Genomic DNA, 25,000 nt, shown 5'->3' with positions numbered 1-25,000 from the left:
ATTATTATTATTAGCAAAAAAAATTCCCCTTGGGGGATTAATAAAGTATCTATCTATCTATCTATCTATCTATCATCTATCTAGCTATCTATCTATCTATCTATATCTATCTATTATCTATCTATTATCTATCTATCTATCTATCTATCTATCTATCTATCTATCTATCTATTATGCTATCTATTATCTATCTATCTATCTATCTATCTATTACTATCTATTATCTATCTATCTATCTATCTATCTATTATCTATCTATTATCTATCTATCTATCTATCTATCTATTATCTATCTATTATCTATCTATCTATCTATCTATCTATTATCTATCTATTATCTATCTATCTATCTATCTATCTATTATCTATCTATTATCTATCTATCTATCTATCTATCTATTATCTATCTATCTATCTATCTATCTATTACTACTATCTATCTATCTATCTATCTATCTATCTATCTATCTATCTATCTATCTATCTATCATCTATCTATCTATCTATCTATCTATCATCTATCTATCTATCTATCTATCTATCTATCTATCTATCTATCTATCTATCTATTATCTATCTATCTATCTATCTATCTATCTATCTATCTATCTATCTATCTATCTATCTATCTATCTATCTATCTATCTATCTATCTATTATCTATCTATCTATCTATCTATCTATCTATCTATCTATCTATTATCTATCTATTTCTCTATCTATCTATCTATCTATCTATCTATCTATCTATCTATCTATCTATCTATCTATTATCTATCTATCTATCTATCATCTATCTATCTATCTATCTATCTATCTATCTATCTATCTATCTATCTATCTATCTATCTATCTATCTATCTATCTATCTATCTATCTATCTATCTATCTATCTATCTATCTATCTATCTATCTATCTATCTATCTATCTATTATCTATCTATCTATCTATCTATCTATTATCTATCTATCTATCTATCTATCTATCTATCTATCTATCTATCTATCTATCTATCTATCTATCTATCTATCTATCTATCTATCTATCTATCTATCTATCTATCTATCTATCTATCTATCTATCTATCTATCTATCTATCTATCTATCTATCTATCTATCTATCTATCTATCTATCTATCTATCTATCTATCTATTTATCTATCTATCTATCTATCTATTATCTATCTATCTATTATCTATCTATCTATCTATTATCTATCTATCTATTATCTATCTATCTATCTATCTATCTATCTATCTATCTATTATCTATCTATCTATCTATTATCTATCTAGCTATCTATCTATCTAGCTATCTATTATCTATCTATCTATCTATCTATCTATCTATTATCTATCTATCTATCTATCTATCTATTATCTATCTATCTATCTATCTATCTATCTATCTATTATCTATCTATCTATTATCTATCTATCTATCTATCTATCTATCTATTATCTATCTATCTATCTATCTATCTATTATCTATCTATCTATCTATCTATCTATCTATCTATTATCTATCTATCTATCTATTATCTATCTATCTATCTATCTATCTATCTATCTATCTATCTATCTATCTATCTATTATCTATCTATCTATCTATCTATCTATCTATTATCTATCTATCTATCTATCTATCTATCTATTATCTATCTATCTATCTATTATCTATCTATCTATCTATCTATCTATCTATCTATCTATCTATCTATCTATCTATTATCTATCTATCTATCTATTATCTATCTATCTATCTATCTATCTATCTATCTATCTATCTATCTATCTATCTATCTATTATCTATCTATCTATCTATCTATTATCTATCTATCTATCTATCTATCTATCTATTATCTATCTATCTATCTATCTATCTATCTATCTATCTATCTATCTATCTATCTATCTATCTATCTATCTATTATCTATCTACTATCTATCTATCTATCTATCTATTATCTATCTATCTATCTATTATCTATCTATCTATCTATCTATCTATCTATCTATCTATTATCTATCTATCTATCTATCTATCTATCTATCTATCTATTATCTATCTATCTATCTATCTATCTATCTATCTATCTTATTACTAGTACTACTACTATTATTACTACTACTACATTAAAAATACATATGAACTCGTAAATAATCTAACGAAGCGTAAACCTGCTTTAGCTGCTTTGTGGCAGCACTCAAATCAAAATGGACTTCAGTTTTTGACTCATATAAATATGTAAAATGAACAGAACTAATCAAGTGAGAGGTTCATGTTAAATATGTCAAAGCCTGTTTGACTCCCTGCTGTGGAAACACTGACCGGTGAACTACGACTACCTCAGAGGGTCAAGTTGTAAATCTGCAGCATGTGTTGAGCAACCAATTAAATAATCTGACCCCTGGAACCTAAAATCTTCCCCCAAAAAAATCTCAAAACAATCTCATTGTATATTTGAATGTCAGAAACATGCACAAGATTAAAATTATATTAAAACTATTTAAGTATGTGGTGGTGACAATGTGTCAGCAATGATAAAAGTTTATTACAGTGAAGGCAACTGTACAAAATAATCTATTAAAGCTTTGTGTTTTAACATCTGAGATATAACTAAATAAAAAAACAAAACAATAATTAAATAGAATTTGGAGATGAAGATGTATTTCACAGCAATCTGCATTAACCCACCTGACAAGTACGTAACAAACAGATGCTTAGAAACTCTTCAGTCCGCGGTACGTTCCTTTATCCAGTCCTCTGGCAGAAAGATGGAAGACCTCTAATGAGAGTAAACCTGCATCTGGAAAGTTCGAATGAAGTCGTCCACATTATAATGCGTCCGTCCTGCAGACAACAGCTCTTGTTCCTTAAAAGAAGTCGGCAGCTTTGCGCCTCTTTGGAAGCTGCAGCAGGTTGTCTGTGAGTGACGTGAGGTCCTGAGAGCTCGGCGTCTTGGCTTTGTTCGGCGTCGGTGTTCCTGAAGGAGTCGACGGACCGCCGAACGGAGACTTGCAGCCGGGGACACCGTGAGAGGGCGACGGGGTGTAACTCGCTCGGAGGGCTTTGTCTGTGTATTTGCTGGAGGTCCGATTGACGAGTCTCTGCAGGGCGGGCGTGAGGGCCGGACTCAGACCTTTAGGTGTGAGACTGCAACACAAACATCAGGTCTCAGTCACCGCAGCACAAATACTGGACAAAATGCATTGTTGAAATGAAGCTACGGTTGGATGGAGGTCGTTGCCAGATATAAGCAGAGGTGTATATATGAGCAGAGAAACCAGTCTTCATCGTTACCTTGCCAGGTTCTCCGTGACCTTCCGGAGCGCCTCTTGTTTCTTTGCCCGGTTTTTCGCCGCAGCTTCGTTGGCCATCTTTAAACCCAGCCTCTCTCGTCTCCCTGGTTCGGGGATCTTTTAGAAACAATAAATATTCTCAATGTTTTACAACATAAATAGACATTAATAGTGTACAAATCCACCACTGAAAGTTCAGCACCTTAAATGATGGGCCGTGGTTCCTTTCAACATACGGGCTGTCTGATCCGTCCAGACGAAACGGGGTGCTCTCGATCTCCCCCCACGTCATCAGAGGGGACTCAGACACACCTGAGCAGAAAAGACCACTTTATTAGTCCCACTCTGGGAAATGTAGTTACAGCAGCTTCAGGATGGAACGTTTGGGTAGAAAAGATTTATTCAAAATGTAAAAATACAGTAACATGTCAAATAAAATCCTACGTATAGACACACAAGCTACATGCACTGAATACACCTTTTGTTTATACATATATACACAGGATGTTTTCACATTAAAAGCTTTTAAACATGTTGAGGTGAGGAGAGGCAGGGCTCCATATCGAACTCATTTATGTGAAAAATGCCTCAATTTGTGCTTCCTCTGTTTCTGGAACACCTGAGTGGGAAGTAAGAAAGATACCTGCCTGACTTGTGAGAGTAATCTAAGCTGTTGCCATGGAGACATCCAGATGTGTACTACAGTCACATTACTACAGTAGAAGTATATCAGTCACATTACTACAGTAGAAGTATATCAGTCACATTACTACAGTAGTTACTACAGGGGGCTCAGGTCTGCTACGGTGTTAAAATGACAATGAGACCCACTGACCAGGTGCCGGGGACGGCGTGCCCTCGAACCCGTATCCGTTCACCGTTGGGGGATCATGGGGGATGAGCTCTTTCCCATCGGGGCCAACTTTACCTTGTTTGAACTGCACAGAAAACACCATCAGTCAGGAATTAAACAGACTTCCATGTAGCGTAAGAAAGTCCTTCACAAATGTGGGGAACAGACAGACAGCTTCATGCATCATTTCTGATTTCATACAGTAATATATCAGTGAAATCTACCTGTGCATTGAGAGCTGCAGCCTGTTGAATCTGGCTTTTGTTGAGAGCTTTGCTGAACGGGTCTCCAGCAAAGCGGGTGTTTTTGTGAACTACTTCTCTTGGCTTCTTAAATAGAGCGTCATCATCTTTAACACCTGATCAAAGAGATGTGGAAAAACAGACAAAAATCACTATCAGTAGCTGAATGTTGTGATTCTAATGACAAAACGAAGAGAAGCCCAACATGCAGGTTTGCTGTTCGTACCCTCTGGATAATACATCAAGGCGTTCTTGGCTTTGTACTCCCAAGTCTCCAGTCCTGCTTTCACACATTGCAGCGCTGCCTTCTCGGCGGACGGCAGCGCCAGGTTCTCCTCGTGGCGCTGGCACAACATCACAAGCGTTTATGAATGTTTTTAATGTAGACCTGGAGTTGCTGATTTTAATACTTCACATGAAATGAAGCAACTCGTAGAACATCAGGTGTGTTTTTATGCACAAGTAAGCTACAAACTTTAAGATGACAAAAATAGTACATGCAAAAATTTGATCACAGGCAGGTTATTAAAAATGATATTCGAATGAGAATTTCTATGATCAGCACACGTGTCATCCAAACATTTCATTCATTTACTTTGAACTCCATCCAAACCTGTTTGAATTCGGCCTCGGCCTCATAGAGCCACGCGTGCTTCAGCTTCTCCTTGTCCTTCGCCAGATCCATGATCTGCTCGAAGGACGCGTTATCCTCGCTGGTGTTTTTAGCCAGGAAACAGTCCAGACTGGGCAGCTTCTTCTCCTCCTTCTCATCACCCTTTTTCTCTGTAAACACAACGATAAAAACAAATCTGTTCAATGTACTGCGAACAAGTCACCTGTCAGACCCAAAGAGGAACCACCAGATAAGTGCAGAGTTTTAAAGATGTCTGTTGGTTGACATCAACACATCAGATCAGTGGACGGTTGTTTATCAGAAGTCTGTCCTGACCTCCATCAGATGCTTTGCTGCAGTAGGTGGAGGAGGGAGATGCTGCACCGCCCACTGGGGTCTCAAAGCTGACGGGAGTCACATCTTTCACATGGAAGAAAAGAAACACGTCGGTTTTAACAGACATTGATGGAAACATGCGAAATGCAACCTGAACTTCCTCTGATATTTTATTCTGAGTTTATAGAATCAGTCATTTACATGAAGCAGAAAAACAAACATCAGCTGTTTTTGCCAGTAAAACATTGAAACAGTTCAAATCTTTTCACTCACAGGGAGCAGAAGCCTGCGGAGTAGATTTAGTCAGAGAGGATCCGTATCGGATGGAGATCTCCCTCATCCTGCTCAGGTCTCCGCTCTCCTCCGCCTCCAGGTAATCCTTCTGGGCCTGCAGCTTCGTCACATCGGGGAAGAAGTCCCTCTGGATGATCTTCTCCAAACTCTGTCACAACACACAGGAGCAACTGTTCAGAGATGATTGACAGACAGCTTCACCAACACACAGGAGCAACTGTTCAGAGATGATTGACAGACAGCTTCACCAACACACAGGAGCAACTGTTCAGAGATGATTGACAGACAGTTTCAGATGATGTCAGATTCTGAAAACACGAATTACAAGTAGAGAAAAAAACAACTTTTAATCCTGAAGTATTATTATGCAGCTTGTTATGTTTGATCATCGATCATCTATGATTGATCATCTATGATTGATCATCTATGTTTGATCATGTATGATTGATCATCTATGATTGATCATCTATGATTGATCATCTATGTTTGATCATGTATGATTGATCATCTATGATTGATCATCTATGATTGATCATCTATGTTTGATCATGTATGATTGATCATGTATGATCGATCATGTATGATCGATCATGTATGTTTGGTCATGTATGTTTGGTCATGTATGATCGATCATGTATGATCGATCATGTATGATCGATCATGTATGTTTGGTCATGTATGATTGATCATGAATGATTGGTCATGTATGATTGGTCATGTATGATTGATCATCTATGATTGATCATGTATGATTGATCATGTATGATTGATCATCTATGATTGATCATCTATGATTGATCATGAATGATCGATCATGTATGATCGATCATTCATGATGTGACTTCTGTATTTCAGCTTCCTTCAGATCCAGAAGTGTCTCCAATCAACACCTCCAGACATCAGGTGTTTGACCGACAGCTGAAATGTCCCGTTGTCCACCTGTCGGTCCGTTAAAGGACAGAAAGCTCAACAGCGGGAAGAATTGAGTGACATGTTGTCCATCAAACACGTAGCTGACAGTACCACCAACAGCCACTTACCTCCACGTACTGCTCTTCATCCAGGACCTTCCTGGTCACCGTGCCCTTCTCCTGGTCCTCGGGCTGCGGTCGGAGAGACACCGCTGTGACCGCAGAAGGGACGAGAGTCCCGGACAACGCTTTCCTCACGCTGGCGCTGCCCTCCATCGGAAGCCTTGTTAGCTTGTAGCCTCGCGGCTAAAGGCGGTCCTTCTATGATAAACAACGGTTGTTTTTACTTCACGAACACGGCTTGAAAACGGATAAATATCACGAGGTTGGATGAAGATAATTACACATTTAGGATAGATTGAACGTCGCTAACACTACCCTACTAGCTAACTTTAGCCTCCTCAGAACAACAGCGGACGAACAACGTACATCCGTAGTCAGAGTGGTTACGTCACCGGAAGTTTACGTCGTTTCAAGAAATTTCCAGTATAAAAGCATAGACTGTTAAAAACAGTTCTGCGTGTCGACTGAAGCCGTTATTAAAAAGATAACACTATCTTTTGTGAACAGTGTACTCAATATGTCTTTTAAGGTTTTTAGGTCAGATCCAGATAAAAACTTACTCACTTGGCAAGAGAATGAAATTACTCTCAAAATGAAATCTCTTATGATAGCCTATTTAAGACAATATTGTTGACCATACGAAGAATTTAAAGGCTACTGATTAAGTTATAATTGGTTAATTTTTACCTGAAAAGAAGAGTTGTTTGAATAAAGTGAACTGTGAGTTTCCAGTGCATGCCAGGTTTTATATTTAATTTGTGTGTATTTTGGTTTGCACAAAAGAGGAGGGTACTCCATCCCTTTCAAAAAAAAGATTTATTCTCAAGGACACTTTTTCACAACCTGTGCAAACTACAAAAACCCATTTACACATTCAAGGTTTACCTTTCAACATTAGTATTAGCATACAATGGCAGTCCTTCCTCAACCAGTTGGACTCAAAAATGGGTAAAACTTCAGTCTACTGTCACATGATTTTAATAACACGTTTTTCTATTTTCGGGTACATAAGAATTTGCGTGGCTATTATATTCAATAACAATACCAAGAATTTTTTTTTGTATCAAAACACAGACATATACACACACACAGCTCTCTCTTCTTTTTTGTTTTGTTTTTACTTAGTTTTCTGTGTTTCCCACAACAAATGATAATCTTTTCTGACGTCTCCACTTTGCTCTTCGGTTTTTAAACCAAACCTGTATTGCAGAAAAAATGCTATGTTATTGAGTAGTCATCCTGTGTTTTCAATTACATCCTGTATTTACAATATTTGCCACGGTGTGTATTCAAATTTAAGTGATTATAGGATACATCAAACATCATGCATTATCTATTTAAATGTAATAAAAAAAAACGAATTATTCAGAGCTCAGGTATCACACAGTCATATTTAAACTTGCACACATATGTACTCCTCCTAATTTACACACACACACGGCAGGTTTAATCTACAACAGCTGGACTCTGTATCAGTATGAAAACAGGGTTACCATTTGTTGAAAGGCTAAATGTGACACAACAGCCTCACCTCTACTCTTTCTTCTCTTAAGCGAGTGTGCTGTGCTAGTTTCTCCCTCGTGTTCACATCTGGATACTGGTTCTGCAGGAACAGCTCCTCCAGTGCATCCAGTTGTTCTTCAGTGAAAATAGTGCGGTGACGTCTGGTTCGCCTCTGCACCTGACCGGATGCCTGCTCCTCTCTGTGAGCGTCTCCCAGCCTGCACGGCTCTGAGCACATCGCTGGGGTCCATCCATACTGACAGGCTGCAGGAAGGACATGTGGTTTGAGGTTAAGTGGTAAAATAACTAAAGCCGAAAGGAGTTTTAAAACATGTGCCAAGAGAGAGGACAGTTTGGTCCTACCTTCATGAATGACATCAGTCTGGAATATGTCTGCACAGTGGGAGCAGCAGCAGCAGCAGCACAGGCAGGTAGGATGAGCAGTCTGGCCTCCAGCAGGACTCCCTGTCTTGTCTTTTAGTCCAAGACCACTTGGTCCACTACTGTTGGGATATTTGCTCAGTATGCTATCAATGGTGAAAGGAAACTTTTGTCTCTCCATCCTGATCAGTCCATCCATCTCCACCCAAGTTCTTCTGAAGCACAAAGCAGTTATGATCGTGATACTTTTAGATAGTTCAGCCTCCGTCGCTGCTCTCCTTCTCCTCTCTCTGCAGCCCGTCAGGCCCTTATAGTGAAGCCGGGTGGCAAAAAAAACAGTAAAACTATAATCCTCCCTATGGTCCAGACACATAAAATGGTTGAAACTTAATTCCTGGCTAATCTGGGCAGTTTTGTGAAGAGGTTAGGGAGGACAGCAGATTCAGTTAATCTTTGCCTCATTCCTTTCTCCCAAAGAAATCAGATTTCACTACATAAAATGAGAAGGGGAGAGCTCCTCAGATCCTTATTGTTAGGGTTTTAGTGAAAAGGGGATTGCTTGGCATTAGAAACCTGGATTTAAGGATGAGCATTTTTGGTGTGGCCAGGGACGTGTGTATGCTGAATTTGAGGATTAGATCTTAAGATTGATTTCATAAAGTCACTTTCCTGTTTAGCTTTATCGATAAATAATCTTTTGAAAATTGTAAACTAGTAGTTAGAGAACCTGGTGCTGCACTACAATGAGTGATTAGGTGGTATATAAATGATGGACTCATCTTGTCAGTGTTAGTGAGGAGTGGATAAATTTGTATACTCAATACAGAAAAAGAGACACGGTGAGAGCAGATTCAAAAAAGAGGTCCGTCGGTGTGGTTTGTATTCACGATCATGCATCATGTGTCTTATCTGTGCGCTGCAGTCTTTTCAGGCTGACTTCTCTGACAATGTACACAGCTGAGGTAAAGCTATTACAGGTTAAATTCATCCCCCCTAACAAATCCTGTGATTTCATACAAGCTAATGCACCCCTTTTTTTTTTCAGAGAATTAATGGATTTCCACAATCTGTCTTAAGCTCCCTTTATAAGGGCTTTTCAAAACAGATAACAATAAACACCATCCCATCCTTTTCACTGGGGTTTAACAGTGTCCGGATTGTTGATGTATAGTTTGCGGACCACGTGAGATTACTATCTGCAGTTATTGTGGTGCTCAATAGAGGGAATTGTACCACATCCACGTCGGAGCAAACAGTTCAAAATTCATTACCCGGGATTACAATGATAAAGGTTCATTTTGTTGTTGTAAGCAATATTTGGTACAAGACGTAAAGTGAAGGAACTGCCTACACCCACATCCAAGATCAAGTTCTTCTGGCTTTTTGTGGAGATGTTTTGGGACTGCTCTCCTCAATGGAAAGTCATTTTCAACTTAACATTATTTTTCTTTGATGCATCAGTAATTGTGCTATTAGAAACCACATTGTGGCACAAGGATACCAGCCTTTAAAAACACAACCTGAAGTGAAATACATCAAGTATTCATTTATCTAAACACGATGCTCATGTTTTTTTGAGAGATTTTTCTTTTCTTTTCTATTAATTATGCTATATGCAATGCTATATATTCTAGTACGATGCACACATTCATTTATATTTTTCTAATGATATCTCTATGCTAAATATATTTCCATTATAATGTAACATGACCCAGTTTCCCCTCTGGGATCAATAATGTATTTCTGATTTGGATAAAGCAGAAATGGAACATACTGGGCATTTTATTTTGCTGCTTCTTCTTTTCACTCACAGAAATCCAGCAGACACATTAGTGACTCAAAAGACGAGTCCATGAGGAGGCAGACATTTGTAGTAATTCCTTCTCTGCCTTATCGTGAAGTGACGCTGCATATTGGAGACAGTAATACCTCGAAGATATCACACACCTGTCATGCACAATGGAAATTGCTCTGGTGTTTTGTTCAGTATAAATATCACAGATTAACATGCCTTTTAGGTCATGGGTCTCGATGGGACCTTCAGACAGCATTTTAAATAGGAGGTCAGTGGGAGGAAATATGAAAACGTGAATTATAAAGGACACAAGTTACGTCCATACAATTCAGACAGGAGGAGAAAATAAAAAGAGCCACACTGACTGTGATAAATGAGCAGAGAATTGCACATGGCATCAGGCTCAGTGTCTCCGCCTGCTGCTGCAGTCCAACACCTCCCGGGATCAGATGACAGCTGAGTGACCAGGAGATGGACAAGATCTCCCAAACATAGACTGCTCAGGAAACACTGTCTGATGGAGACTTGGGAGGAATCAGAAGAACTGGCCGGTCTGGTAGTCGTCTGGTAGTCGTCTGGTAGTCGTCTGATAGTCGTCTGGTAGCCGTGTGCAACGTTTCTCTCTGCTGTGTTGTTGTGCTTCAACATCTTCCTACAAGCTTGAGCTGAGGTGGTTTTAAACCAGCGTGTTTGTCCTCCGATGTGTCCCAGCAGTGTGTAGATGGCGTACCACTTCACAAGTCTATGAGTTGTTAACAACCTCACCAAACACAGTTGTTTTTTTTCTCTGAACTCCTCACATGGTTTCGTTTCAATAAATGATCAATATAGATCAAATATTATAGAAAAAGTCAAAACACTGAAAACAGATTTGTGCATCAGAACATTTTTATTCTTTTGTCTCAGTGATCCTCTGACGACTGATCAGATTTATCTGCTGTCTGTTTATAAAACTGGATATGAAGCAGCTCAAACAAGCTCCACCTGCACAAACTACCAAACTACCTCTAACAGACTGCACACTGCTTCACCAGCAATACTCTGATGATGTCAGAGCCTATATTAGAGACCAAACAAGTACTTTTACTTGAATACTTTAACGAGGCCTACATTTTCCTGCTAATGCTTATATAGGCTACTATTACTTAAAAAGGATTCTTACTTGTGATTGAGTATTTTAACTTTGCTTTATTAGTACTTTTACATCCGTTTTATGTTTCTCTCCAATCCCTTTAAAACTTACAAAGTCCTAATATCGTCTTTTACGTGAAACTACATCTGAATAAAGTCTCACAACTGTTAATCCAGTTTATAACATGAAACAGTTGTGGAATATTTCTGGTTCCAAAAAAGATGAGAGATTGTGTGTAAATTGGGTTCAGTACCACAACACACTTGACTTTACATGATGTGGTTTTGGGGTTTTTGCATTAAACTGGAGCAGTGATGGAGAGAGGGCGGAGTAGTGCGCCCCCTGTGGCAGAAGACGACAATTACCACAGATGAACGACGGAGCGACACGGCGCGGCAGCAGCCCGCCACTCGCGATAACTCGCGTTGGGGCAGCAGCCGGGCGGAAAAGGCGGGAGAAGACTGCCGCTTCCGCGTCCGCGTAGCAGACACAACACTGGGGCAAAATGGACGATAAGTTAATATTGTCTGTGTTTAATTACCCAGAGCTGTACAATGTCACTTTGCCGAACTACCGCTGCACGGAAAGTCGCGCAAACGCGTGGAGGAACATCAGCGTCGGCCTCGGGCTGCCATGTGAGTGCTTCTTTTTTTGTTTATCACAACTTCATGACACTTATTATCTGCTGAGTCTGTTGGCGCGGAGCTCTGAAGAGGCAGACATGAACCGCCAGCTGTTCCTCGGAGGTCAGCGCGTCTCCGTCACCTGTTGCCGGCTATTTGGAGCTTTTTATATTTATTTATTTCCTTCCGCACGGCCGCTGCCCGGCGGTGGGGATGCAGCCGCGCGCACCGTGTTAGCGGTAGCAGCCGCTGCTCGCACGCCGTAGGCCGCGCTGCACCGAACGGCACGGTCCAGCTCCCCGGCGCCGCGTGTCCGGCACGGCACGGCACGGCACGGCGGAGGAGGAAAGACCCGCTCAGCGTCACTGACTCGCAGTGTTTACCGAGCCGCGTGCTTCTCGTGTCGCTCGTGAACACCGGAGCTCCGTGCGAAGTAAAAGCGAAGTCTCGTGGATGCGGCGGCGGCGGCGGCGGCGGCGGCACGGTGTGTTCCGTGACGTGTGATGGAGCCGCGGGACGGAGGCCCCCGGGGGCCCCCGGCCCGGAGGCTGACCGGCTGCACGGGATGAAATGAACCAGTCATGACCTCCAGACTTGGCACAACAAGACAAATAAAAAAACAAAACTAGAAGAGTTACTTTTTTTTCTTTCTTTGTAAACTTGATCAAATTAAGCCCAATAATGCATAATTTCATTTTTACCAGAATATGGTAATTTAGCTGGATTTGAATAGTTATTAGACTAAACACACATCACACTATGAACAGTTATAAATACACTTGTATGATTTAATGCATCACAAAACGCATCTGCAACAAATTCTGTGTTTACTAACATTGTAATGTTCATTTTTTTCAGCTGTTTGTGAGCTGATCATTCAGATGTCTGATTTTAGTGGCCAAATACCACAAAGTACAATCAACAGTAAAGCTGAAATATTTGGTTGATTAATCAAACTGTAACAAAACGAACTATGACAACCAGTAATTTATGAGGCAAAAATCCAAATACTCCTTGTTAATACTTTTAATTGTGATGATTTGCAGAATGTCCTATTGTACCGTAAATACGTATAAGTTTGATTCTGGCATTCAAGCAGTTTAAAGGTGTCACCTTGGACTTCAGGAATGTAACAGACAGTTTGTAATTGTGACATTTTTTTGACCAAACAATTAATCCATTTAGAAAAAAAAAAAAGGTTATTGAATAGAAAATCAACACTTCTGACGATCTCAGAAAATGCACTTCTTTGACATCTTTCCATTATTTTATAGTTTAGTAATCCGGCCTGACGGCCCGTTGGCCAACAGCACTGAGCAGTCATTTATCTGAACTTACGCATGACTGGCGCCTTAGAACCGAAACCAGCAGAACCTTTTAACCCAAACACCAAATCTAAGGACCATCACAACTGAATGTTGTAATTTAACTACACGTTTAATAAGACTGCATCAGTTCAGTCAAGATGAAGACTTCTATTCGGGTCAGCGAACACCTCAAAGATCCATTCAGGTGTCTGCAGCCACTTCACAGCAGACTAAGTGGACGTCCAGGTGGCTTTCAAATATTATCATACTTTGTGTGCATTACTGGTAGTTTTTCTGTGATTTCTTGCTCCTTACATTCTTCTTTTTTACTTTTCAAGCCGAGGAGTGCAAAAGAAAATGGAAGAACATGAGAGACCGGTACCTGAAGGAGGTCCGGATGGAGATCAAAAGCAAGAAACAGGGAGAAATCGCACAAAGTAGATGGAAATACAGGCAACTAATGAACTTCATTGCTCCTTTCACTGGATCAAGAAGCGGGGTGGCCGACATCTGTGGCAGCAACGATGACGACCACGACAACCCTGACCACGAGTCCGGCAGCGCCGAGGGAGAAACCACTTTGTTGGAGGCCGTCAAGACGCCACAGAACCTCACCAAGGCGCCCGCGAGTTCGCCCGACCTCAAGTCGGTGGCGTTTGTAGCTCAGCTGCCTTCAGCGTCTCAGGACTCCCAGATGGCCCAACTGGCTGTTCTGGTGTTCTGGCCAAGATGCCATCAACCCCACAGATCACCGCCACCAGCAATACCGGACGCAAACGGCGACTGATGCAAGAGTCATCGCCTTCTTCTCAAAGTCCTACCTCGCCCACAAAATGGCTGGTCAAAGACAACGGCACCTCGTTTCCCAGCAGGCCGCGGGACGAGGACGAACTGTTTCTGCTGAGCTTCGTTCCGGCTCTGAAACGGCTCGCTCCGCAGAAAAGGTGCGAGACAAAAATAAAGATCCAGCAGATCATGTACGAAGCAGAGTTCAACATCGCTCAGACAGAATCTCAGGAGAAGAAGGCAGAGCCAGAAACACTGGGCTGATCCAAAGGGATTGTTTTTCTACTTTGGTTTTTAAAAACCCGTTTAACAAAATGACCCAAACATCTATTTTTCTTTGTGTACACCACAAAGTGGTTGAAAGTGAAGTACAACTATTTTTTAATGTAAAATATGTTTTGGTGTCTGATTGTGTATTTATTAGAGAAGTAAAGCCTTTACAGACCGCGACGAACAAACGACAATAAAACCATGCAAACAGTTAAAGAACGTTTACAGGTACGGTCATTGTTCATACAAATGGATTCAACATCTTCCAGTGATGAAGATCTTCCTCCAAAAGAACAGATGATTTTGGTACGTTAGCAGAACCTGCTGAGAAACGTTCACCTGCTTTCTAGTAGCTCATCCTCAGTAAACAGCACCGACTCACCAGCTGCTGGTTTGGATGCTTCTCCATCACTCGTCCTTCACATGGTTGTCAGGACCCACCGGGTGGTTGGAGACACCATCACTGGTAATGACACAATCCCCATGGCAACGAGGACCATGTGACGTGTTTGTTGATACTGCCCAAAAACTCCAAAAAAGTGACCTCCTTCCCAAAAAAGTTGCTTTTTTTGCTGTAATATTTACATTCTGTATGAACATACGACAAACACAACACACACACACACACACACACACACACACCAGGACACACACACACACACACACACACACACACACACACACACACACACAGGGTGTAAAGACCTGAAAGGTGTGCAGTAATGAAGTCCTAATAGATTTATGACTTAATAAAAAAACAGACAATTACTAAAATCTGAATTTACATATCTTTACTGTCAAGAGGGAATTCCCATTTACAAAAGTTGTTTAATGTTCAAACAACTAGTCTTCATTTCTACTCTGTAATAATTACATTATTTTACATTTCATTACAGTGTTATAAATATTAAACTGATCAAAATAAAAGATTTTACAATTTGAAGAGAAGCACTGTTTGAAAATAAATCTTTAAACTGCTTCCATGCATAAACACATTGCTTTAAGTCTCATCTGAAATAAAAAGACAATGTCTGATATTAATTTCAAAATGTGTGTAACATTTTTGCTGTTGATTTGTAAAGATTAGGTCTACTCATATGAAAACACACTATAGTGAACTATATTTACCTCCTCCATTTTCCCCGAGTGCATAAAACTATCCACTCCAGTAACCAAAATAAATCCACATTAAAAAATGGGCCTCCATGACACGCGGTTCTCGTTGCTAACAATCCAACAGATCTCATTTCACTGATGTGAAAATTAAAAGTTGTGCAGCTCAACAGCTGACGACTCAAAATGAGGACAAAGTGTGAAATCTCAGTTTCCTGCTCATTGTTGTGCAACACTAGTCATCATATGGGAGCAGAGGGAGTGAACATATATATGTATATATGTACATATTCAGCATATAACAGCCCGGAGGACATTGTGATGTCACAGCAGGGAAAGTACACGAGTAGATTGTAAAATGAATGACGACTCCAACGACCACACTAATCCACTCGGTCATCTTTAACTTGCAGGTCTTGTTTAGTTTCCACCAGAAACACAGACATGCAGATAAGAGGTCAAAGGTTGGAATCAAAAAGCAAACGGTTTGTGTAGTTCTGCTTCCTCAGTGTTAAAGACTTTAAACATAAGGCCACCGTGTTTCACCTTGAAAGCTTTAATTACAACGTCTATCTTCATGTTAAAAAACCTGCCAGCTTTCAAATGTCACATGACTTGGTGTCACGTGACCACGACGAGGAGCTCTCAACACCGTCAGAGCTTTTGGTTCAAACATGTTTTCATGCAATCAGCAGCCAGAACATAATCACCAGGGCGACGAACAGGAAGAGGCGAGACAGAAACTGTTCGTCCATGTGCTGCGGGGTCCCGGGGGCCGCTGTTGGGAAGTTGATGAGAAGTTAATTGATATGTTGCTGCTGACGGACACAAACTCGTCACGTAAAGTGTGTAACAGAAATACCTGGAGGAGGTCGGCCATCATTGATGTTGAAAGCTGTAGCAAAAATACCGAATGGAAAGGCACCGATTCCAAATGACATCTGGAAACCTCCGTCTCCGAAGCCGAATCCCTGAAAACCCTGCAGAGATGTGTTCTGTCATTAAAATGAAGAACGTGCACGACTTCTCTTCACGTCGTCACCATGGCAACGGGGTTTAACAGTCAGTGAGTTGTGACGCAACGACCAGAACAGTTTGAGCTCGTCCTCCGGAGACCTGCTGCATCTCGGCTCCTAACAGATCCCAGCGGGTCCATGAATGGTTTCATCATGAAGGCATCGTGTTACTGAACAGCTGACGGACAAACTCCAATATGTTGAGATCAATGCAGTCTAAGTAGGACAAAATCATGACATGCAGAAAGTCTCTTTTCTTGAAAGTTTGTGAATTTTGTAGATTTCTGCACAAATATGATCTAAAGCATCATTGGATTTTCCTAAAAGTAGAAAAAAAGAAACTAATTGAGCAAACAAGATCAAAATATCTGACATGGTCATTTATTTATTGACGGAAAGGATTCAAAATGTCAAATCTTTCAGTATCTGGTGCGACCTGCTGGTGCTTGGATCACTTCTTAGTAAAGAATTTGATCGTTTATCATTTGATCTACTTTTAGGATCTGGGTAGAAATCAGACGATGTGTTTCTTTCAGACACAGTATGATATTTGTGTCCAGAGCTCCTGGTACTTACACCACGGTTTTCTGGCTCCGGCCTTTGTCCTTGTGGCCGAGGGGGAGTTCTTTCTCTTTAAGACAAAAACACATTGTGTAAGCGGCATCATTACGCCGAGCTGCCGGTCTGGATGTTCCTAACATTTAATAAAACACGAACAAGTCCATGGTGTTAAATACTGCGTCGCAAACTGTGAAAGGAACATATGACCACGTGAGTATGATGTGATTCCAGAACATGTGTTACGACACTGAAGTACCCACCGGGGGTCCTGTTGGCCGGTGCTTCCACGCCCATATAAGGGGATGACTTTGTCCCGGCTGATGCCAGCTTTGCACACTGGACACACTTGTCTGTTGGGTCGGGTTTCCAACCACTGAGTAACAGACAGAGATGTAAGAAGGAATCCACTTCATCTATAACGCACCGTAACAACACATCATCTGGGTCAGCTTACCTGGTGTAAACAAGGCCAGCTGATCAGGAGGAGGAGCAAAGGAAGAGCACAGGTTAAACATCACCTGAACAACAAGTCAACATACAAACAAACAACGACTAAACACAACACTTCCTCATTTTGGGATGTTTTTTTGGAAAAATCAATATTAAACTGACATCAGCTTCTGCAGTCAGACCAGATGTTAAAATATGAGGACAGCTGGTGTTTACAAACAATACTTTTATACACACTGATAAACAATGTTAGAACAAAGTTCAGCTGTCACAGAAAACTGGAAAACAATCAAGTTCCTGTTCAATTCTATTTGAACGTCATGTTTTTGGAACAAATGTCATCTAATGTGTGATTATAAAAACAACAACAACAACAACACGATTACTGCCGGGACTGAAGCTAACCAGCAAACAGAACTAACGGGATGTTAAAATCAGCTGTGATCAGATCAGCTGACATGTTGTCTCCTGGTTTTACCGGAAACCAGAGTTCAGCAGCTTCTCACCAGAACAGATGTCCACACAGGCTGATCACGGCGTCCTTCGCGGTGTCCAGACAGATGTTACACTCGAAGGTGCTGTCCTGGCTGCTGCCGTCGGCCGCCGGCGGGCTGCTGGATCCGGGACCCGGGTGTTCAGTGGCCGCGGTCGAGCCCGAGGCTGGAGGGGGGGGGGGCAGCGGCCATTGGTGACTCCGAGATCTGCTGAACAAGAGAGGACAGTCGGGGTGACTCCGATGGCACCCGGGACCCCAACAGAGGACCGGGAGGACCCCCAACAGAGGACCGGGAGGACCCCCAACAGAGGACCGGGAGGACCCCCAACAGAGGACCGGGAGGACCCCCAACAGAGGACCGGGAGGACCCAACAGAGGACCGGGAGGACCCCCAACAGAGGACCGGGAGGACCCCCAACAGAGGACCGGGAGGACCCCCAACAGAGGACCGGGAGGACCCAACAGAGGACCGGGAGGACCCCAACAGAGGACCGGGAGGACCCAACAGAGGACCGGGAGGACCGGGAGGACCCCCAACAGAGGACCGGGAGGACCGGGAGGACCCCCAACAGAGGACCGGGAGGACCCAACAGAGGACCGGGAGGACCCCAACAGAGGACCGGGAGGACCCAACAGAGGACCGGGAGGACCGGGAGGACCCCCAACAGAGGACCGGGAGGACCCAACAGAGGACCGGGAGGACCCCAACAGAGGACCGGGAGGACCCAACAGAGGACCGGGAGGACCGGGAGGACCCCCAACAGAGGACCGGGAGGACCCAACAGAGGACCGGGAGGACCCAACAGAGGACCGGGAGGACCGGGAGGACCCCCAACAGAGGACCGGGAGGACCCAACAGAGGACCGGGAGGACCCCAACAGAGGACCGGGAGGACCCAACAGAGGACCGGGAGGACCGGGAGGAAACTAACCAGACCAGCTGCTAGCTAGCGTCCATCTTGACAGGAGCTTCTTAGCGGAGTTGCTAACGTTAGCAAGCAGCTTCAGTGTCGGACAGATCAACGGAAACACGACACGACGAAAAGTGACTCGTCCAAAGCGTTAATCCGCGTTAATCCGCGTTAATCCGCGTTAATCCAACGTGTCGTTCAGGAAGAGATTCGTTTAAAACTGAAAATCAGAACTCTTTGCAGCTGGTTACGTCACAGCCGCAGCTCTGCTAACCGGTAGTTGAACCTGGGGCGGAAGGGGCGGGGCCACAAGCGGAAGTGTTTCCTGCCAGGTCGACCGGAGGCTCCGCCCATCAAGCGTCAGGGTGGTATTTCACCATTCAACCATGTTTAAACCTTTATTGTCCTTTAACTGTTGTTGGTGTTGCCGGTGATACTTTTAAGAAGTTGTTATTTGTGTTTTTCACACTTTTGTTGAACAGTCCCTATATTTTATTACGGTTGTTTGTTTTTTGTGTTTGTAAAGTCTAATTGGATTTTACACTATAAATAAAACTGGATTTTTGACCACTTTGAGGACAGCACAGCATGCTGTGAACCCAACATTTACACATCAGCACCTTTTAAAAGCTGATTTTGGTGTGTGAGGAAACAGACCGACCACGCTGAAGCTGCTGATCCCTCAGCTCTCAGCGGGTGGTCCTGATCTTAAAAACAGGATGGACATGTGGAGGAACTGCAAAGCAGGAGACAGTTTGAATATGGAAGATACACCTTTCACTTTGTATTTTGTAATTTGTATTCTGATGCTAACACCACAGACTGTATATAACATCTTTATCACAAACATAATCTGTTCATGTATCCGTTATCCAGCAGTGCTGCTTTATAGTAGGTACGTTTGAAATTTAAACAATTTTACCAAAGAAAATTACAATATTGTAAATACTTCATGTTTTTCCTTTAGAAATATTGTGTTTGTATCATTCTCTGACAATAATATATTATTTTATTTAATATTTCAATAGGGTACATAGATTTTGATGGTCACATAAACGTTTAAATTCAAATATGTTTTAGATTTGCTCAACAAAATTCAGTATATTGTAAATAGCACATTACATTCCAAATTCTTAATTCATCCCACAAGGAGCCATTGGAGGAAAACATGACAACAACACAGTCATTCATACACACAAACAATCTATCTAAATAAAAAATATCTGTGTAAAGATTTGACCTGAAGAATTTACCCTATTTTTACATTTCGGGTTGAGAACGCAACGACATCATTTTGTCACATTTACATTCATGTTCACGTCCTGTGAAGCGCTCCTGGTCTTTGACAATAAACATGTCAACTTCATTTTAGATGATTTCCATTGACTTGGATCTTGATTGATTTAGACCTCCTGTACGGAAGTCCTCTACCAATGCCTCCTCGATCCTCGATGTCAGCGACCTCTTCAGCGTTCGTTTGAAGTTGTTACCAATGAACACATAGAGAACCGGGGATATGAAGCAGTTGGCTGAAGCCAGGGTGCTGCCCACTTTCAGCCCCGTTTGAAGCAGCTCCAGGCTGTGGTCGCTGAAATCGAACTCCAGGAGAATGAAGGTGTGATAGGGGACCCAGCAAAAGAAAAAGGACAAGATGAGCGCCACCATGATTTTGTAGGGTTTTGTTGACCTGATGGTCAAACTTCTCAGTTTCACACCGAGCACCAGGCAACAGAAAACAATCATTAGAAAAGGAATCAGGAATCCGAAGATGAATCGGGTCAGAGCCACCGCCTTGTGTCTGGAGAGGTTTATGTAATCCATGCGGCACTGAGTGACCGATCCGTGGACGGTGGTTTGTCTGAAGATCAGCGAGGGCAGCGTCAGGAGAGCAGAGAGGAGCCACATGAGGGCCACGACTCCCACTGCTTTGTGCACCGTCCGGTGGTTATGGGACCACACGGGGAAGAAGATCATGACGCAGCGATCGGTGCTGATGAGAACCAACAGAAACACACTGCTGTACATGTTGAGAAACAGGGCGGAGGAGGCGAGCTTGCACAACACTCGTCCAAAAGGCCAGTGTGAGGTGATCATGTAGAAGACTTCGAGGGGCAAAAAGGCACAAAACAACAAATCTGAAATGGCCAGACTGATGTACCAGGTGGTGATGACCGTTGTTTTCATCTTCCATCCACAGATCCAAATCACTAATGCATTTCCTCCGAGCCCAATAACAGATGTAATAATATTGACTGCCACCAGAACAAGAGTCAGAGAAGACTGAGAGTTGGTGAAAGTCAGATGTGCTGCCGTGTCCGTGTTGTTCTCTGTGTCGTTGTCTGGAGTGTAATCTTCATATTCAATATAATCTACATCCATGTTGGTGACTTCTCCTGAAACACAAAGCACCGGGACTTTCTTTACAAATACATACACATATAAACATAGATAACTAGAATGAGTTCAAGTTTTACCAAGAAAATTTATTTTAGTTTTTCTTAGAGAAAATATACTTCAGTACTCACGTTATGTGTTGATGTGTTGATGTGAAAGTGAGCACGATGAAGTTCTTCCCCGATAGATGCAACTTCTCCCTTCTGTTTCCTTCGTGTTTCTGAGAACAGTGACGTCGCTCAGACCGTCGCTCAGGAAAGTTCAAGGAACCAAAACCTTGGTTTTGTTCAATCTGTGAATAGAGATAAACCTGCATCACCATAAACAGACACCGAACCTCCCTCAGATCATGTTCCAGAACAAAGCCGGCCGGTCCACAAGTCCACAATTCCTGCTGCATTTATTAAGCAATTCAGAGATTTATTTTGATGTTTAACATAAACAGTGATGGTCCAAGTCAACATGTCTATGATGTTGTGCAGTTCCCCAAAAATCACATGATGTTGTTGTGCAACAGAAAAGATGCTGAGTAAATTGTTTTCAGTCAAATATTCACAAGGCAACAACGTTTGATTCAAACATGTCTATGAGCGTTTATTTACCTTCAAACACCACATCCTCAATAATCCTCCAACACTTCATCAGCAGCAGTGGAAGAATCAGATCATTACTCAGGTAACATCACTTCTCCTCCACCGATAATAATGTTTAACATTATACGATATTTAAAAAAAATCATAAATGTCTGCACATATAGCGCCTTTTCACCCACGTACACACTTTCACAGACCGCTGGTACCAGGTTCAAGGCCCACCAGGCTCGAGGCCCACCAGGCTCGAGGCCGCCCAGGTTCAAGGCCCACCAGGCTCAAGGCCCACCAGGTTCGAGGCCCACCAGGCTCGAGGCCGCCCAGGTTCAAGGTCCACCAGGTTCGAGGCCCACCAGGCTCCAGGCCCAGGTTCAAGGTCCAGGTTCAAGGACCAGGTGGTCTGGACCAAAGACACTGAGGCAGGAGTCTAACCATCAATCTGACGACCCTGGAAATCCTCTCTGAGCCACGTTTTCTAAATATAATTTCAATCTGCTGAGTAATCAGTGACAGTGATGATGAAATAAATGGTGTAATCTGTCTAATAAATGTACAATGATGGATCTGACATACAATACAAGCCAGACTGACCATGTGAAGTAAATAAAGTAGTGATGTTACGAGGTGTGCCGACGCTTCGAAGCGTGTGTTGAGTAACGGAGGGGGCGTGTCCTCGAAGCGTGTGTTGAGTAACGGAGGGGGCGTTTCCTCGAAGCGTGTGTTGAGTAACGGAGGGGGCGTTTCCTCGAAGCGTGTGTTGAGTAACGGAGGGGGCGTGTCCTCGAAGCGTGTGTTGAGTAACGGAGGGGGCGTGTCCTCGAAGCGTGTGTTGAGTAACGGAGGGGGCGTTTCCTCGAAGCGTGTGTTGAGTAACGGAGGGGGCGTTTCCTCGAAGCGTGTGTGGAGTAATGGAGGGGGCGTGTCCTCGAAGCGTGTGTCCAGGCTTGCTTCATTTAGGGGAGGAGCCAAAAATGATGACGTCCGAAGCCTCGCTGCCCGGCTGTACCACGTGACTGCTTCGGGAAGTGGTTCAGATTTTGCCGGGAGGTTTGACGGCAATATAAACCCCTCAGGCTCCATTCAAAATGTGGGTTGTTGGTGGAGAGTTGAGGTCAGTTGAGAGTTTGGATAGTTTGGAGATTTAAGAGAGAGAAAGAGAGAGATAGTTTGGATAGCGTTTATATAGTTTGGAGAAGTTAGAGAGAGAGAGAGATAGTTTGGAGATTTAGGAGAGTGAGGAGAGAAGGAGGTGATAAGATGGAGCCAGCTGGGAAGAGGAGGATTTCCCCTGTGGGAACACTTTGATTTGATTACTCCTAATAAGCTAAATCTAACTCTATTTCAGACACATTAGGTTTGCTTATCAAGAACTGTATTTTTCACAGTTTCTTATTTTATTCAAAGGTGAGGTGTTTATTGTGCTCCAAGGAGTTGGGGTACAATAACAACACCTCATCCATGCTGAGGCGTTACCGTGCCTTGCATGAGAATAAGGAGGAAACTGGAGCTTCACCCAGCCAAGGTAAGTCATTACAATATTACAAATGCACCATTACAATTTTTCCCTGTTCACTTTTGTTTATTGTGCAAATAAAGACAGGTAACAGACACTGTATTTATTCTCTTTTAACCAGCCACCAGAAAACCAGAGCTGGATGAAGCCCTGGTCTCCATGATAGTGAAGGACACACAGCCCTTCAGTATTGTGGATGATGTTGGATTCAAGGCGTTTGTGTCCAAACTGGATCCTAATTATGTTCTCCCTACAAGGCAGGTATGTATGGGTGCATGCATGAAACAAATGAGTACTTTATTGTGTCTCACAGTTCAGCACTATGTATTTTTTCCTTTAGGCTCTGAAGGCCATGGTGGAGGCCAAGTATGAGTCAGCTGAGGAGAAGGAGAAGGCTAAAGTGGAAAAGGTGGCTGCTGTTAGCCTTACTTCTGACATGTGGACATCCACAAAACCAAAAACTGTTGAGAAACTGTTATTTCTGAATAAAAATGAATAAAATGTCCCCTGTCCTGTACATCATTGTCCAAGTTACACAAGCATATTCAGTCCCCTCTTCCTGGTTCCACAAACACTTCCACTGTCCTCTGCCTGCTGAAGCTCATGCCATTTTCCTAAAGTGACAGAAAAACATTATTACACAACCTGCCATATCATATGATACTACCATTTTGGGAAAATTTACACACAGAATACATTCAAAAAATATTTTATTATGCACATATGTGATAATTTATGTACAGAAATTATTTGGTCATACATTTTTGTAATTCATAGTCATTCCCAACAGCCATAACAGACACAAACATTCAATGCATCACATGTGGTTCAGATACAGCTGCCTGTCATTATACACTTGGCCAGTAGCTGGTTTCGTGTTCACATGAAGCTTCGAGAAATGAACCCTTTCTAGAACCAATTGGCTGAAGTGGTTCGATGCCTCATGAGGCTTCATCTCACCATCACTAAAATAAAGCATTCCCTTCGGGAAATAAAATACGTTTACAGAGATCATAAACGTTTGCAACTGGTTGCATCAACCGGACATGCGCAGATGAGATTAGTGTAGCCCCGCCCCCCGTCAGTGACGTGTGCTGCTCCGTCTCCTGCAGGGCTCCAGCTGATCTGCTCTTTCAAACTGCGCCACTCTCAACAACATGGCGAGCAGCGTGACGAAGAAGTGTCTGAGTCCTCTGGCGTTCCTCAGCAGGAGGTTCTCCGCTCCGGAGTTCATCTCTCAGTGCTGCTACCACAAGAAGGTGAACATCTCCTGCTTTCACATCCGAGTCCGCCGGTGCTCGTTTATCTCCGGGCGGCGACACGCGAGCTTCTCGCATGTTTATCACTTCTCATGTTTGTGTTTGTTTTGGCAGCAAGTTCTCAAATTGAGGACTAAATTAACGGCAGTAATCTGCCACCGGCCCGGTTCTAATCCAGCCCACCGGATTAATCCGCTTTAGTGAGCTCGAAACAGGAGATGA

The 25,000-nt window shown here is 42.2% G+C and overlaps 6 protein-coding genes across 6 annotated transcripts in view; 2 read left to right on the top strand and 4 right to left on the bottom strand.

The window, feature by feature from the left end:
- The window catches only part of LOC138212553 (uncharacterized), a 7,926-nt gene extending 1,200 nt beyond the window's left edge, over positions 1–6,726 (top strand). Inside the window, exon 2 of the mRNA XM_069172987.1 lies at positions 6,501–6,726. Within this exon, the coding sequence (XP_069029088.1) occupies positions 6,501–6,599 (99 nt within the window). The 3' untranslated portion in view covers positions 6,600–6,726. The remainder of the gene's footprint in view (positions 1–6,500) is intronic.
- ess2 (ess-2 splicing factor homolog) lies at positions 2,520–6,852 on the bottom strand. Its single transcript, XM_069172975.1, has 10 exons — positions 6,686–6,852; positions 5,625–5,793; positions 5,352–5,435; positions 5,016–5,185; positions 4,629–4,746; positions 4,385–4,518; positions 4,143–4,245; positions 3,510–3,619; positions 3,309–3,424; positions 2,520–3,161 (listed from the first exon to the last, which is right to left on the bottom strand). The coding sequence occupies exons 1-10, from the start codon at positions 6,830–6,832 to the stop codon at positions 2,882–2,884; spliced, it is 1,431 nt and encodes a 476-aa protein (XP_069029076.1). The 5' UTR covers positions 6,833–6,852; the 3' UTR covers positions 2,520–2,881.
- Positions 6,853–7,800: 948 nt separating this feature from the next.
- On the bottom strand, positions 7,801–8,936 carry LOC138204981 (homeobox protein goosecoid-2-like). Its single transcript, XM_069160587.1, has 3 exons — positions 8,546–8,936; positions 8,211–8,446; positions 7,801–7,878 (listed from the first exon to the last, which is right to left on the bottom strand). Exons 1-3 carry the CDS (start codon positions 8,934–8,936, stop codon positions 7,801–7,803), a joined length of 705 nt encoding a protein of 234 aa, XP_069016688.1.
- Positions 8,937–15,252: 6,316 nt separating this feature from the next.
- Positions 15,253–20,335, bottom strand: LOC138204968 (collagen alpha-1(XVII) chain-like). The gene is made up of 7 exons (XM_069160563.1): positions 20,330–20,335; positions 18,123–19,054; positions 17,621–17,639; positions 17,427–17,539; positions 17,182–17,236; positions 16,452–16,569; positions 15,253–16,367 (listed from the first exon to the last, which is right to left on the bottom strand). The coding sequence occupies exons 1-7, from the start codon at positions 20,333–20,335 to the stop codon at positions 16,270–16,272; spliced, it is 1,341 nt and encodes a 446-aa protein (XP_069016664.1). The 3' UTR covers positions 15,253–16,269.
- On the bottom strand, positions 19,434–21,589 carry LOC138212536 (chemerin-like receptor 1). The gene is made up of 2 exons (XM_069172961.1): positions 21,548–21,589; positions 19,434–21,415 (listed from the first exon to the last, which is right to left on the bottom strand). The coding sequence occupies exon 2, from the start codon at positions 21,399–21,401 to the stop codon at positions 20,391–20,393; it is 1,011 nt and encodes a 336-aa protein (XP_069029062.1). The 5' UTR covers positions 21,402–21,415; positions 21,548–21,589; the 3' UTR covers positions 19,434–20,390.
- Positions 21,590–24,632: 3,043 nt separating this feature from the next.
- The window catches only part of iscub (iron-sulfur cluster assembly enzyme b), a 4,845-nt gene continuing 4,477 nt past the window's right edge, over positions 24,633–25,000 (top strand). The window contains exon 1 of the mRNA XM_069172949.1: positions 24,633–24,778. Coding sequence (XP_069029050.1) covers positions 24,677–24,778 — 102 coding nt within the window. The 5' untranslated portion in view covers positions 24,633–24,676. The remainder of the gene's footprint in view (positions 24,779–25,000) is intronic.

This window comes from Embiotoca jacksoni, unplaced genomic scaffold (assembly GCF_022577435.1).
Source record: "Embiotoca jacksoni isolate LCO1_2020_lvr unplaced genomic scaffold, fEmbJac1.0.p SCAF_10, whole genome shotgun sequence".
NCBI lineage: Eukaryota > Metazoa > Chordata > Actinopteri > Embiotocidae > Embiotoca > Embiotoca jacksoni.
The sequence above is the reverse complement of the archived record's forward strand: the minus strand, read 5'-3'. Positions and strand labels throughout refer to the sequence as shown.

What these genes read in the sequence shown, in the direction of transcription:
- LOC138204968 (XM_069160563.1), bottom strand. An exon ending in CGGAGCCAGAAAACCGTGGT is followed by an intron (nt 16,570 to 17,181) that starts GTAAGTACCAGG and finishes ACATCTCTGCAG; the next exon opens with GGTTTTCAGGGATTCGGCTT. An exon ending in TGATGGCCGACCTCCTCCAG is followed by an intron (nt 16,368 to 16,451) that starts GTATTTCTGTTA and finishes ACTTCCCAACAG; the next exon opens with CGGCCCCCGGGACCCCGCAG.
- LOC138212536 (XM_069172961.1), bottom strand. Translation starts at nt 21,401, where the DNA reads ATGGATGTAGATTATATTGAATATGAAGATTACACTCCAGACAACGAC.
- ess2 (XM_069172975.1), bottom strand. Translation starts at nt 6,832, where the DNA reads ATGGAGGGCAGCGCCAGCGTGAGGAAAGCGTTGTCCGGGACTCTCGTC. An exon ending in CAGCAAAGCATCTGATGGAG is followed by an intron (nt 5,186 to 5,351) that starts GTCAGGACAGAC and finishes TTGTGTTTACAG; the next exon opens with AGAAAAAGGGTGATGAGAAG. An exon ending in CTGCAGCTCTCAATGCACAG is followed by an intron (nt 4,246 to 4,384) that starts GTAGATTTCACT and finishes TTTTCTGTGCAG; the next exon opens with TTCAAACAAGGTAAAGTTGG.
- LOC138204981 (XM_069160587.1), bottom strand. Translation starts at nt 8,936, where the DNA reads ATGTGTCTGGACCATAGGGAGGATTATAGTTTTACTGTTTTTTTTGCC. An exon ending in GACTGATGTCATTCATGAAG is followed by an intron (nt 8,447 to 8,545) that starts GTAGGACCAAAC and finishes TCCTTCCTGCAG; the next exon opens with CCTGTCAGTATGGATGGACC. An exon ending in TAAGAGAAGAAAGAGTAGAG is followed by an intron (nt 7,879 to 8,210) that starts GTGAGGCTGTTG and finishes TCTGCAATACAG; the next exon opens with GTTTGGTTTAAAAACCGAAG.